This window comes from Phyllobates terribilis, unplaced genomic scaffold (assembly GCF_046119375.1).
Source record: "Phyllobates terribilis strain yellow unplaced genomic scaffold, ASM4611937v1 Scaffold_36__1_contigs__length_13169755, whole genome shotgun sequence".
NCBI lineage: Eukaryota > Metazoa > Chordata > Amphibia > Anura > Dendrobatidae > Phyllobates > Phyllobates terribilis.
The window spans coordinates 10,717,137-10,731,137 of NW_027362796.1; the positions used below are offsets into that span (position 1 = coordinate 10,717,137).

Consider the following 14,001-nt stretch of genomic DNA (forward strand, 5'->3'; position numbering starts at 1 on the left):
TGGTCTCAGATCAGGGACCTATGCACCCTTCTGCACAGTTTTGAAATGGCGACGAAGATGTTTAGTGCTGACGATGCCATTATCAGCATGACTATTCCGGTGATTTACATGCTGGAGCACATGTTAAACAGAATTCGGAGTCAGGTGGTGGCACAAGAGGAGGTGGAGGAAGTAGAGGAGGAGGAGTTGTATGCGGAAGGGCTAACATCTGCAAGGTCCAGACGGTCGGCAGCACCAGGGCGGCAGGCATGTGAGGGTGGGGGAGATGATTTTACCAGGGCGCATGGTAGCAGCCAAACTAGTGAGGAAGGTGCAGGAGCCCAGGAAGAAGTGGAGGACGAACTGATGGAAGACTCATCAGATGAGGGAGACCTTGATCACATTTCTGTTGTGCGAGGTTGGGGGGAGAGGACAGAGGAAGGAAGCATGATTGTTACCTCGCCACCAACACAACAGGGACTTGGTGCTCCTGGATGCGCAACACACATGAGTGCCTTCTTGCTGCACTACCTGCAACATGACCCTCGAATTGTGAGAATTAGAAATAATCCTGACTACTGGGTTGCCACACTGTTAGATCCCCGGTACAAAAGTAAATTTGCAGAAATTATTCCTGCCATAGAAAGGGATGCACGCATGCAGGAGTATCAGCAGAGACTGTTGCAGAATCTTACATGTGCTTTTCCACAAAATACCAGTGGTGCACGTAGTGAATCTCACAGTTCCAACTTGCCAACCGTGGGACCGTCAAGTGTTCAGCACTCAAACCGTAACAGAACCACAGTATCTGCTGGTAACATCAATTTTGCGGAATCATTTCACCACTTTTTTAGCCCATCCTTTGCAAGGCCACAGGAGACAAGAAGTCTGACACATAGTCAACGCCTAGAGACGATGGTACAGGAGTATCTCCAAGTAAACATTGAAGCCACGACTGTGTCACTGGACCCTTGCTCTTTTTGGGCTTCCAATCTGGATAAATGGCCGGAGCTAGCCACTTACGCCTTGGAGATCTTGTCATGCCCCGCAGCCAGCGTTCTGTCTGAACGTATGTTCAGCGCTGCTGGTGGTGTGCTGACAGATAAGCGCACGCGGCTCTCCACTGATAATGTAGACAGACTCACGTTCATAAAGATGAACAAATCATGGATCCGAAACGACTTTTCTACCCCTGTGTCATCCTGGGGAGAGTAAAAGCTTGATGATTGGTTAAAATCACCCTACCAACCGTTTTAAGCTTTCAAATTACTAATCATGTTTATCTGTATCTTGACTGGAAAATAATTTGGGCTTTGTAGCAGTGTGCAGCACTGATCCTATTAGGCCATCTATAATAAGCTTCACCAGATTTAAAATTAAAAATAATTTTTAGCTGCATCTAGCCCGGAAAATAATTTTGGGGCTCCGAGATGCGCAAGACACATAAGTGCCTTCTTGCTGCACTACCTGCAGCATGACCCTCATATTGTCAGAATTCGAAGTAATCATGACTACTGTGTTGCCACACTCTTAGATCCCCCAAACTTTTCGATCAACCTTTTCATTTTAATAAAGACCAAAAAAATGGTCATTTTTGAAATTATAAGCATTAGCAGGTTGTTAGAAACTGAAATCAAACAGTTTTCAACTCAAAACTTTATTCTAGGTGATGTTACATTTTCACATAGGACCCCTTGTTCGAAAGGAGCTTCTGAACTCTCTCGTCCATTGAATTTGTCAGGTTTTGGATGGTTTCTGCTTCAATTGTTTTGCATGAGGACAGAATACCCTCCCAGACCTCCCAGAGCTGTTGCTTAGATGTGAACTGCCTCCCGCCATCATAGACACTCCTTTTAATGATGCTCCAAAGGTTCTGAATGGGGTAGAGGTCAGGGGAGCATGGGGGTCACACCATAAGTTTGTCCCCTTTTATGCCCATATCAGCCAGAGATGCAGATGTTTTATTTGCAGCATGAGATGGTGCATTATCATGCAGAAAAATGATCTTGCTGTGAAATACACGGTTCTTCTTCTTGAACCATGACAGGAAGTGCTGTTTGAGAAAATCCACATACATTATGGAGTTCATCTTTAGCGCCTTCAGGGATCCTAAAGGGGCCGACAATCTCTCTCCCCATGATTCCAGCCCAAAACATTACTCCACCTCCTCCTTGTTGGCGCTGTAGCCGTGTTTGCGTGGGGTGTCCATCAACCAGCCATCCTCCACTCCATTCATCTGGACCATCGAGCGCTGCACGGCACTCATCCGTGAACAAAACAGTTTTGAAATCAGTCTTCATGTAATGTTTGGCCCACTGGAGCCGTTTCTGCTTGTGTGAAGTGGATAGAGGAGGTCGACAGGATGGCGTATGCACAGCTGCAAACCTCTGAAGGACCCTGCATCTTGTTGTTCGGGGGACGTTGGAGGCACAAGCAGCTTCAAAAACTTGTCTGCTGCTATGACAAGGCTTTTTTGCCGCTGCTCTTTCAACCTGACGTAATTGCCTGTAGGAAAGAGTCCTCAATTTGCCCTTATCAGCACGCACACGTGTGTACTGTGAATCAGCTACATACTTCTTGATTGCCAAGACACTTCATCCTGATCATCGCACAATGTTGATTGTAGTCATGCCTTGACCTAAACACTCCACAATTTGTTGCTTCTCAGCAGCCGACACATCCTTTTTCTTTCCCATTTTGGCAGAAAATGTAAGCTGCTTAATAATGTGAGAGAGCCTTCTTAAGTAGTCTTGCCTTTCATTGGACACACCTGCCAAACTAATTAGCACAGGTGTCTGCAATTGCTTACAGTGATATAAAGAGCCCTGACACACATCACCATCAATGAGTTTAACTGACAAACAAACAAATTCTTCCCTTATCACTCCTAAACACTTTTTGCATAATAATTTGGAACGCGGTGTACATGTGCTTTTCCACAAAACACCAGTGGTTCACGTAGTGAATCTTACAGTTCTAACTTGCCAACCGTGGTCTGTATGGAATTGTTCAATAAAGGGCCCAAAATTAAGATAACATAGATGGGAGAGGTCTCTATGAATAGGAATTCCTAAGTATTTGATACCCTGTGAGGGCCAGGCAAAGGGAAAGTTGGACTGGATGGAATCCTATATGGATTTAGGGAGGGAGACATCGAGGGCCTCAGACTTCGCTGCATTGATTTTAAAATTTTACCATGTAACAAAGTGATCTATTTCAGCCATAACAGCAGGGATGGATATATGTGATTGAGTGATATATACTAGGACATCATCAGCAAATAGAGAGCACTTGTACTCGGTGCCTCCCACCTCAATCCACCTAATATTGGGGTTATGGCGAATTGATGAGAGCAGGTGCTCCGTCACTAGGATGTATAAGAGAGGGGACAGAGGACATCCCTGCCTTGTCCCATTGGTGATTGTGAAAGGTGATGAAAATGTTCTGACGCACCCCCTGGGCCTTGGGACACCCGGAGCCGGACCCTTTTTGGTGGATGCTGGTGGTTGTAGTCTTCGTGGCGGCGATCCGGTTCCGTGGCTCAGGGCGGTCAAACCAGTGGCGGAACTATTTATGTGGTTTTGATGTTTAAATGTCCGACTACGCCACCCGTGGATTGCGGTCAGAGTGAACCGCCGCTACAGGGCAGACCGCTAAGGCTGGTGTTGTGGGTGCAGCAGAGCGTAGCATAACTCCCCACGGGAGGAGTATAGCCTCAGGGCAGTGTATGCGGAGGATGGGGGTGATGGTGCAGGGCAGCAGCAGTAACGACACGGAGTCAGTGATGCAGTTCAGGGCCTTTACTCACAGTTCTTATTATCCAGACAACGTCTGCAGGTAACGGCTGCCCACGTCGTACTGTGCTCACCAGGTGAGGGGCTCAGACAACTCCCAGATAACTTTGGAGCGCTTCACAGGACCCCCTTTGTGTGTCCTTTGTCTGGCCTTTCTTACCAACACTTCTGTCCGGCTGCCTCGGGCCTCCTCTTGGTAAACTTGGCGCCAGTTTCCCTGACCCTATGTGGTGCCTTCCTAGCGGGTGGAGCAAGGGGCTGCGCCACATAAAATGTCAGAGCCTCCGGTTTCTAGCTGAGGGTCGTTTCCTGCCTCCACTAGTTCGGGGACCGGTCTCCCCCTTTGGCCTGACCCCTCCACGCAGGTGGATTCGGGCGTGCGGTGGCGACTCGCCCGTCCGCACCCCTGGGATCCCTTCATTCCTCGTTCCTGGAGCCTTCTCCGCTCCTCTTCCTTCCTTCTCCCTCTTGCAGGCCTGGGCCTCTGTTACTAGGCCCGCCTCCGGAGCAGAGCTCATGCAGAGCCCCTGCTCCCTGCCACTTCTGCTCAGACTTCTCTGCACTGAACTAAGATGGTGCCCACCTTTTATACTCCCTTCTCAATGCACCCAGGAACTGCTTCCTCCCTGCTCCTGCACTGCAGGGTTCCCCTTCCTCAGTGTTCCCTCCCCCCACTCCAGCCAGGGACAGGGACTGTCGTGCCCATCTCAGGGGCATATTGGTCGCCCTGCCCCACGGCAATGTGGTGTAATGCATGCAGGTGTCGGGTCCTGATCCACACTCCATCCTTATCTGAGAGTGAGATATCACACCTCTGGGTGAGGTGCAATACGTCTGTAGCAACCGAGCCCTCGGTGCTACAGTTCCATTTATCTTCAGCCTAGGTGACGTATTGTGATACAGGGCCGTGATTTTGGCTATAAAAGGGTCCCCTAGACCCCTACCCCAAGCTTTTTAAGAGAATCATATATGGCGTGCCAGGAGACTCTATGGAATGCTTTCTCAGCATCCAACGAGAGTATCTACTTACAAATTTTTAACTGCATCTAGCCCAGGAAATACTTTGTGCCTAGTAGCAGTGTCTGCTAGTCAGCGGATTATCCCGGCTGTTAAGCAAGCTACACCACCTGTAGTTTGGACACTTAATTTTTTCAAAGGAAATGCTTCGAGACCACGGGATACTTAGTGAAGAGCATCAGGATGCACCCCAAGGCATAGGGGCTGGGACTGGCACTAGGATGCCTTGCGGTGGACAGCCGAGCTCGATCCTTATAAAAGCTTTTTAACTGCAGCAGCTTTAGTGGACGCTACTGGAGCTGGAATTACGCGGCTGCTGGCATGAGACTTGCCCTCCAATAGATCCTTGTAAATGGATTTAAAGTGTATTCATTCAAATTAGAGGGACAATTTAAATTAAAAAGCTTAGAGCTGCCTCCACCACAGGGGGGCTCTCTCGACCCACCAGCGGACAGGCACCAGTATTGGGAGAGGAGGGCTGGCCGTCAGGGTTCACCGCGGCTCTGGCACAAACCCGGCGACACGGAGGTGGCACGGGCAGGAGCGGACTGGCCGTCTCGGCTTCTCACTTTTTGGATTTTAGAAGGGCATGACATGCCTATATCTGTGTCTCCCCCTCCTTTTACTCCTCCACCTCTTTTCTTTTCGCATGACTATATGTACTTGTCACTTTTCCATGTGTTAGTTGTGTCTTCTGAGCAGTTTGTCAGCTTTTGGACACCTTTGAAGGTGTTTTCTATGTGTTTCTATGTGTTTTTGTTTGCCTGCCATTGGTTTTAATGGTGTTCGAAGGTGTTCGACGAACAGTTCGAACTCGAACACTACGGGGGTGGCTCAACACTAATCAGCACATAAGGGACTACCACTGGCCTGACCACCCTGAGCCACGGAACCGGGTTTCCACTACTACTCCCACCGTTCCCCCTATTGCCCGGATCCGAGTGCCCCACGGCCCAGGGGGCGAGTCAGCTTTGGCGTAGTCGGCAGGATTTCGTGCCCGCAACCACCGGGTACTGCGTGCCTGAAAAAGACTTTTGTAACTTACCTGTGGCGAAGTTTCCCGCCGTCCGGAGTCGTTTCCCGCCATCCGGAGCCGATTCCCGCCATCAGACACCATCTTGGACCGTTTCCCGCCGTCCGGAGTCGTTTCCCGCCATCCGGAGCCGATTCCCGCCATCGGACGCCATCTTGGACCGTTTCCCGCCGTCTTCCCGCCATCCGCGGCTGCTTCCCGCCATCGGACGCCATCTTCAGGACACCGCGCGGGAAGAAGAGGGGCGTCGACGACAAAACCGTGCGAGATCCGAAGCTCCGCCCCACGCACCGACGCTGCGCAAGGTCCTGGAAGGGAGAGAGAGCGACGCTGACGTCATCAGGACGCGACGCCAGGTCTTCGTCCATAGCAGCAGCAGCGGAGCCGCGGCCTACAGAAGAGGATCGTCGGAAGGTAGGCCACGCTTAACTAGGGGGGAGGAAGATGTCGGACACAGAGGCGCCCACTACCACCAACGGAGCTGCAGCAGCGGTGATGCCCTTTTCCCTGCCCTACATCCCTGGAGCGGCCTGGCTGCCCAAATACTCAGGGGAGCCCCATGCCCTAACTGACCTCAAGGAAAGGCTGTACAGTTTGTTCCAGGTTTACCCCCTGACAGAGGAACAGAGGATTAGCATACTAATGGGGCAGTTAACTGGCGCAGCCCAAAGGGAGGTAAAATCATGGCCCACTGAGGAGAAAAGGACTGTGAAGGGTATTCTGGCCCGGCTGCGGGGTACCTTTGATACACGTACCTCCGCTGAGATTAAAATGAGGTTCTATGGATGTAGGCAGCGGGCACAGGACAGCATCAGAGACTATGCCCTAAATCTGCAGGAAGCCTTGAGGGCTATTCAACAAACTGACCCTGGCAGTGTGCAGGAAACCAATAAGCTGCTAACAGAACAATTCATAGAAGGTCTGCTGTCTAGCGCCCACAGGGCCCAACTGCGCCTCATGTTCTTTCAGAACCCCGACCTGACCTTTGCCCAATTTAAGGACAGGGCCATAAGGGTGCTCCGTGAATCTGCAACCAGTGGCGCTATAAACCCCCGGCGCCCTGCTATCACCTACCACCAGGAGGCGGCGCCCTCCTCGATGGACTCCGTGGAGGCTGATGCACAGGCCCTGAACCAAGCCCCGTCGAAAGATCTGCACCACCAAGTCCAGGAGCTGACCAGAAGCGTCGCGGCGTTGACCAGGACCGTCCAGGCGTTGCAAGTGGACCCGTCAAGACCCATCGAGCTGGCTTCAAGTCCGGAGGATGTCCCATGGCGTCGACAGGGGAGAATCCCGTCGTTCCGAGGGAGGCCCACAGACCGCTACGCAGAGGATGGACAGCCCATTTGCCGTCGATGCAACCAGCCCGGACACATTTCCAGGTACTGTAATTTAAACGGGTCCAACCTGGGGCAGAGGGCCGACCCCCAGGCATAAGATCACCAGGCCATTATAATTGGCGTGATAAGTACGTTGGGGGGCGCCCGGTTTTACCCGTGGTGCTGGACGGTATCCCCATGAGCGCCTTGCTGGATACTGGGTCGCAAGTAACCACAATCCCTTATGTACTTTTTAAGCAGTATTGGACTGATGCTGATATCACACGGTATCCAGACAGTAACTTGAGCATCATCGCCAGTAATGGCTTACCCGTGCCGCAGATGGGGTTCAAGGAGATGACCATTAAAATTGGTAAAGTTGAACTGCCGGCACAGGGAGTGATTATTGTGGACATTGACCATCATGAAAGTCACCCTAAAATAACTGTGGGTACTAACGTAATTGAAAATTGTCTTTCAGAGGTAATTGTAATTCTACAACAGGTGGCGGTGAATGCTAGTTCCAGCCAACAGAGGGTCCTCAACAAGGAGATAAAAGCCCTAATGAGACGGCAGCAGGTAGAATTGTCTGGTGGTGAGATCGGTAGCGTAAGACTCAGTGATCCATTCCCCATTTCCATGCCTCCCAAAAGTGAAATGATGATCTGGTGTCGGACTGCAATCGGGTTGAGAGGTAGAGACTACCAAGCCATGGTAGAACCCGTGTACTCAGACAGCAGGCCCACCATTTTGACAGCCCGGGGGGTGGTTGATGTCCGTCATGGGAGGGTGCCCGTCCGCATCCTCAACATTGGGGAGAGGGAAGTACACTTACCCAGGTACGCTACACTCGCCAAACTGTTTGTTGTCGAACACCAAGCTATCAGGGCCGTGGAACCCTTGCCTCCATCTCCTCAGGCGGAGGGTAATGGCTCCCAGAAACAAAAGGAGGACTGGTGCCAGAAACTCCACGTGGGTGCTGACTCCACTCCCCTGCACCAAAAACAAGGAGTCTACCGGGTGGTACAGGAGTACGAGAGAGTCTTTAGTAAGCACCCGCTAGACTTCGGCAGAGTAAAAGGGATAGAACACCACATCCCCACAGGGAGCCACCCACCAATAAAAGAGAGGCACAGACCTGTACCCCCTGCACATTATCAGAACGCCAAGGGTATGCTGCGGGAAATGAAAGAAGCTGGGGTCATTAGAGATAGCTGTAGCCCCTGGGCAGCCCCCTTGGTTCTGGTGAAAAAGAAAGACGGCACCATGAGAATGTGCGTGGACTATAGACAAATCAACCGTATCACCCACAAAGACGCATATCCGCTGCCTAGAATAGAGGAGTCTTTAGCCGCACTAAAATCTGCTAACTTCTACTTTGGACCTTACTAGCGGGTACTGGCAGGTTCCTGTGGCAGAGGCTGACAAGGAGAAGACCGCCTTCACCACCCCGATGGGACTGAGCGAATTCAACTGTATGCCTTTCGGGCTCTGCAACGCACCAGGGACCTTCCAGCGGCTGATGGAATGCTGTCTAGGGCACCGAAACTTCAAGACGGTCCTCCTTTACCTGGACGACGTGATCGTCTATTCGAAGACCTACGAGGACCATCTCAAGCACCTGGCCGAGGTGTTCGAAGCCCTGGCAGGCTATGGCCTGAAGGTGAAACCATCGAAGTGTCACCTGCTGAAACCAAAGGTCCAGTACCTAGGGCACGTGGTAAGTGCGGAAGGAGTAGCCCCCGACCCTGACAAGGTCACGGCAATCAAGAGCTGGCCAAGCCCCTCGAACATCAAAGAGGTGAGACAGTTTCTCGGGTTGGTAGGCTACTACCGAAGGTTCATCCCCGGGTTCACTAAGATGGCAGCTCCTATGCAGGACCTCCTGAACGGACAGTCTAAGTCCAGGAGTCAAAAGCCACCCTTCAAGTGGGATAAACCGGAAGAGGAGTCCTTCCGCCAGCTAAAGATGGCCCTCAAGGGGGATGAGATCCTGGCCTACCCTGATTACGGCCAGCCTTTCATTCTCCACACAGATGCCAGTAATGTGGGACTGGGAGCCGTACTGCCGTACTGTCCCAAAACCAACAGGCCAGAGAACGGGTGATCGCATACGCCAGTCGGAAGCTGAGGCCCACCGAGAGGAACCCGGAGAATTACAGCTCCTTCAAGCTAGAATTCTTGGCGGTGGTGTGGGCCGTGATGGAACGCTTCAAGCATTACCTGGCCTCCGCAAAGTTCACCGTGTACACGGACAACAACCCGTTGACACACCTGGACAATGCAAGACTGGGTGCCCTGGAACAGCGGTGGATGGCCCGTCTCTCCAACTATGAATTCACCATCAAGTACCGGGCAGGCAAAACCAACGCGAACGCCCTATCAAGGATGCCTCACTTACCTGAAGGTGACGAGGACCCAGAAGAGCTGGAGGAGGTAGAACTCCCCGCGTTTCACCGGTATGGAGACGCTCAACACTCTCACCGCGTGAAGGAGGAGGATCTAACAACTGTGATGATGAATCCCCTACCTCACCACAGCTGGGCCAAGACCCAAGATAGTGACCCTGCAGTCCGCCTGGTGAAAGATCTGCTGACCCGGGAGGACGCCCGCCTAGATCCAGATGCCCCAGAGGAAGCCAAGCAGCTATGGAAGGAGAAGAGCAAGCTGTTCCTCTACGAAGGCAAGTTGTGCAGAAGGATTGTTAACCACCGGACGCACGAGCTGACCTGGCAAGTCGTGGTCCCAAGGCGAGATGCAGCTATGGTCCTTGGGGCTTACCATGACAGAGCGGGGCACTTCGGTTGGAAGAAACTGGAGTTCCTGCTAAGAGGAAGATTCTTTTGGGTCGGCATGAGAGGAGCAGTAGAAAAGTGGTGCAGAGACTGTGGCCCTTGTCACCTGAGGAGGAAGGACCGCACCAGCCAGAAGACACCCTTGAGGCCCATCATCACCACGCAGCCTCTTGAGCTGGTAGCTCTGGACCACGTCAAATTGGCTCCCAGCCGGTCAGGATACATCTATGCCCTGACAATCGTGGACCACTATTCCCGTTTTCTAGTGGTGGTCAACGGTAAAGGACTTGACAGCCCAAACAGCGGCCAGAGACTTCCAGCAATACTTCTGCCGTCCACACGGGTATCCGGAACAGGTCCTGACAGACCAGGGTCCAGCGTTTGAAGCTGAAATCTTCCAGGAGTTCTGCAACCTCTATGGCTGTAAGAAGATTCGTACAACGCCTTACCACCCCCAAACCAACGGGATGTGTGAGAAGATGAACAATATAGTCATTGATCTCCTGAAGACGTTGCCCCTGGAGGAACGCAGCCTGTGGCCAGAAAAACTGCCGGACCTGATAGACCTATACAACAATATCCCGGTGAATGCTACAAACTGCACCCCGGCTTACCTGATGCGAGCTAGACCAGGTAAGCTGCCCGTAGACCTGGAGATGGGAGTCCTAATACCTGAGGACACCTCCCCGGATGCGGACTGGGATACGGAAAGGCAACTGCAGTACAAGAAGGTACAGGAGAGTGTGGAGAAGAGCCTGGCCCAGGTGAGAGAGAGGCAAGAAAAACTCTTCAATCAACACGCCCCTGCTGGTCCCCTAGAACCTGGTGAGCAAGTCCTAAAGCGGAAGAGAAGGCTACATAAGTTGGACGACCAGTGGGAAAGGGAACCCTACACCGTACTGCAGTCTGATCACGACAACCCGAAGGTGTGCGTAATCACCAAGGACGGAGGAGAAACCACTAGTGTCGTCTCCAGAGACCACCTCAAAAGGTGCCCCGAGCAACTCCGTAGTGCAGAAGAGGATCAGAGTGACCTTGAACCCGCAGAGGACAAGGAAGAAATGATCAGCACCGTTCTCGGAGAGTTCCCTCAGTCCTGGACTCGCATAAATGATGCCATAGTGGTACCCGTCCTGCATTTCCTGCAACCGGTCCAGCAACAACCAACACCAGAGCCGGAAGGTGAAGAGGAGCAAGCGGTTCCAGAGGCAGAAGAGCCTGTTCCAGCAGCCCAGGAGAGTCAACCCTCTGCTGACAGTGAGCCTGCCATGCCTACGGTAAGCCAAAGAACCCGCAGACAGCTGCCTGCCCTACCTGTACACCCAGCTGGTAGCTGTACCCCTAACGCTAGTGGGGAAAGCCAGGTTGGTCCACCACCAGACAGTGGGCTACGTAGGTCAACCAGGAGCACAAAGGGACAGATACCCGCTCGCTGGAGAATATAGAGTGTACTAAAATTGTAAATAACCCTGTTGCAAAATGTTGAAATGTTTGTAAAGTTACCTGCATGTTTAATAATAGTGTGTTTCAGTTTCTTGCAGCTACTGTAAGGACTCAAAGGTTATGGACTTTTTATAACCGGGACCTTGTATGGACTGCGTTCGGAGCTTAACCCAGGAATGAACTAAGACTGTGAAGGACTTGGGGTAGGACAGACCCCCACCTGGTTAAGGCTCCCCGTTGTGCTGGTGATATGGACACCCGGTCACAGGCCACACTGTGACCTTAAGAACTCAATTTGTGCGTCGTCTGTCTATTAATGTTTTATTGTTATGCATATTGTCTTTGTTTATTGTTTAGTCCCGGAGTACTAAATTTCACTAGGGGGGAATGTGTCACCCTGACCTGGATGCCACAAGTGTAATTAAAGCTGTGTCTGAGAGCAAGGGGGAGGTTCTCTAGTCAGGGGAACATTAGCATGCAATGCCTCCTGTCTCAGGCCAGTAGGGGGAGCTGGCTGCCCCTATAAAAGCTGGTACTGAGGGCAGGGTTAGAGAGAACTGGACGACCTGCCTCAGCACTGAGAGGTGTCCCAGAGCAGAGAGGGACAGTTGTGTTGCACCTAAGAGGAAGTGTGGCAGGAGGAGAGCCACAAGCCAGAGACAAGAGGCGAAGAGAGCCTGTCTTGGCAGAGAAAAGACTTAATTTTACCAGACTTTGGTGTCTGAGGCTGGAAGGATTCCACATCCCCCAGCAGAGAACCAGTCCGCAAGGGACTGTACATTCCTTGGCCTAAGAAGCCTGGAGGCCCTGCCACAACCGAAGGGACCAGTAAAGCCGTACAAGGCTGGGAGCAGAAAGGAACCCACGTTGCAGGCCATACAGGCGAGAATACACGGAAAGCTCGGAAACGTGGGCTGTTACCCTATCAGGAGGAGATAGCCAGAAGGAGCGCAGAAAGCACGGTAGGCCTACACCCTCACCCTGACCAGGGCCAATTTCCCCGTTGCTCTCAGACATCCAGGTCCCCTCCTAGCCGGGACTGTTTGTGGGTCAGTTTACCTGTTTAGTAAAGACCCTGGACTGCAACCTGTTGTCTGTGTGCTCCTTGTTCCTCCAGCACTATCAGCACTGGGACTCTCACTACCATCACTCCCACCATCCACTATACTGCCCTAGGGCCGCACTCTTCCCGTGGGGAGTCACACTACCCTAGCTGCACACCTCATCAGCCCCAGCGGTCTGCATGCAGCGGCGGTTCCTAATAACCACAAATCCACGGGTGGCGTAGTCGGACATAAACATCAGCACATAACGGACTACCACTGGCCTGACCACCCTGAGCCACGGAACCGGGTTTCCACTACTACTCCCACCGTTCCCCCTGTTGCCCGGATCCGAGTGCCCCACGGCCCAGGGGGCGAGTCATACACACACGGCTCCGCTCTGTACACCTCGTACACACACGGCTCCGCTCTGTACACCTTGTACACACACGGCTCCGCTCTGTACACCTTGTACACACACGGCTCCGCTCCGTACGCCTCGTACACACATGGCTCCGCTCCGTATGCCTCGTACACACGCAGCTCCGCTCCGCACACCTCGTACACACACAGCTCCGCTCCGTACACCTCGTACACACGCGGCTCCTCTCCGTTCACCTCGTACACACGTGGCTCCGCTCCGTACACCTCGTACACACACGGCTCCGCTCTGTACACCTTGTACACACACGGCTCCGCTCCGTACACCTCGTACGCACGCGGCTCTGCTACATCCACACTGTAAACCCCTCCTGACCCCACACATAAACTTCAGCTCATCCAGCACCATGACAACCAGCACAGCAGAGTCCTGCATCCACTGAGGCCCCTGATCATGTGACCCCTGACTCCTCCCCTCCTGTGACCTCATCACAGGTCCTGTGCCCACAGAGCAGCCATATATGTGGTGGCGGCTCTGCAGGTGGAGGTATGTGGTGGCGGCTCTGCAGGTGGAGGTATGTGGTGGTGGCTCTGCAGGTGGAGGTTTGTGGTGGCGGCTCTGCAGGTGGAGGTCGGTGCCGTCTCCATTACTCTCTAGCAGGATTCGGCTTTGGTCTCTTGGACGTCGTCTTCTGCTCGTGTTCTTCATGTAATGAAGGATCCTCCAGACGTCTCCAGCAGCCGCTCCCTGGATCACACGCAGCACATTGAGGCCATTAGTGAATGATCCTTTTCCTTTTCTCGTTAATGTGAAGAAATGAGTTTGTTGTGAAATCGCCCAGAAGTGAGAATCTCCCTAATAACAGACGGAGTCCTGTGACCCCACTATAACACATGTCTCCAGCCTCAGAGCAGAGCGTGGCCTGACAGGACTTTGGGGTCTTATCTGCTGTTTCAGGTCACTTCTTCTAACTGTTTTAGAAACCTGAAGGGGTTAAAAGAAGTTGAAAAAACTGAACATGTGAACAGCGAGTTGTTTTTACATCATTATCTTCCATCTTCTAGAAAATTTACCTTAAACCTTAGTGGATGGATAAGGACAAGAAGAAGATGGCGGAGAGGATATTACACCTCACCCTAGAGATCCTCTTCCGGCTTACTGGAGAGGTGAGAGATTCTGATGACGTCACATTACAT

At 52.3% G+C, this 14,001-nt stretch overlaps 3 protein-coding genes across 4 annotated transcripts in view; 2 read left to right on the top strand and 1 right to left on the bottom strand.

The window, feature by feature from the left end:
• LOC141182832 (uncharacterized) overlaps positions 1-14,001 on the bottom strand; it is a 618,372-nt gene that overhangs the window by 554,253 nt on the left and 50,118 nt on the right. The gene's annotated exons all lie outside the window — the stretch shown is intronic.
• LOC141182837 (uncharacterized) overlaps positions 13,283-14,001 on the top strand; it is a 206,490-nt gene continuing 205,771 nt past the window's right edge. Inside the window, exons 1-2 of one of the 2 annotated variants that reach the window (XM_073660969.1) lie at positions 13,283-13,351; positions 13,870-13,971. In XM_073660969.1, coding sequence (XP_073517070.1) covers positions 13,894-13,971 — 78 coding nt within the window. In that variant the 5' untranslated portion in view covers positions 13,283-13,351; positions 13,870-13,893. Of the gene's footprint in view, positions 13,380-13,869; positions 13,972-14,001 lie in introns of both variants that reach the window. The other variant, XM_073660967.1, reaches the window with a different exon arrangement.
• Positions 13,406-14,001, top strand: part of LOC141182835 (uncharacterized) — a 285,253-nt gene continuing 284,657 nt past the window's right edge. The window contains exon 1 of the mRNA XM_073660964.1: positions 13,406-13,435. The gene's annotated coding sequence lies outside the window, so the exon portion shown is untranslated. The remainder of the gene's footprint in view (positions 13,436-14,001) is intronic.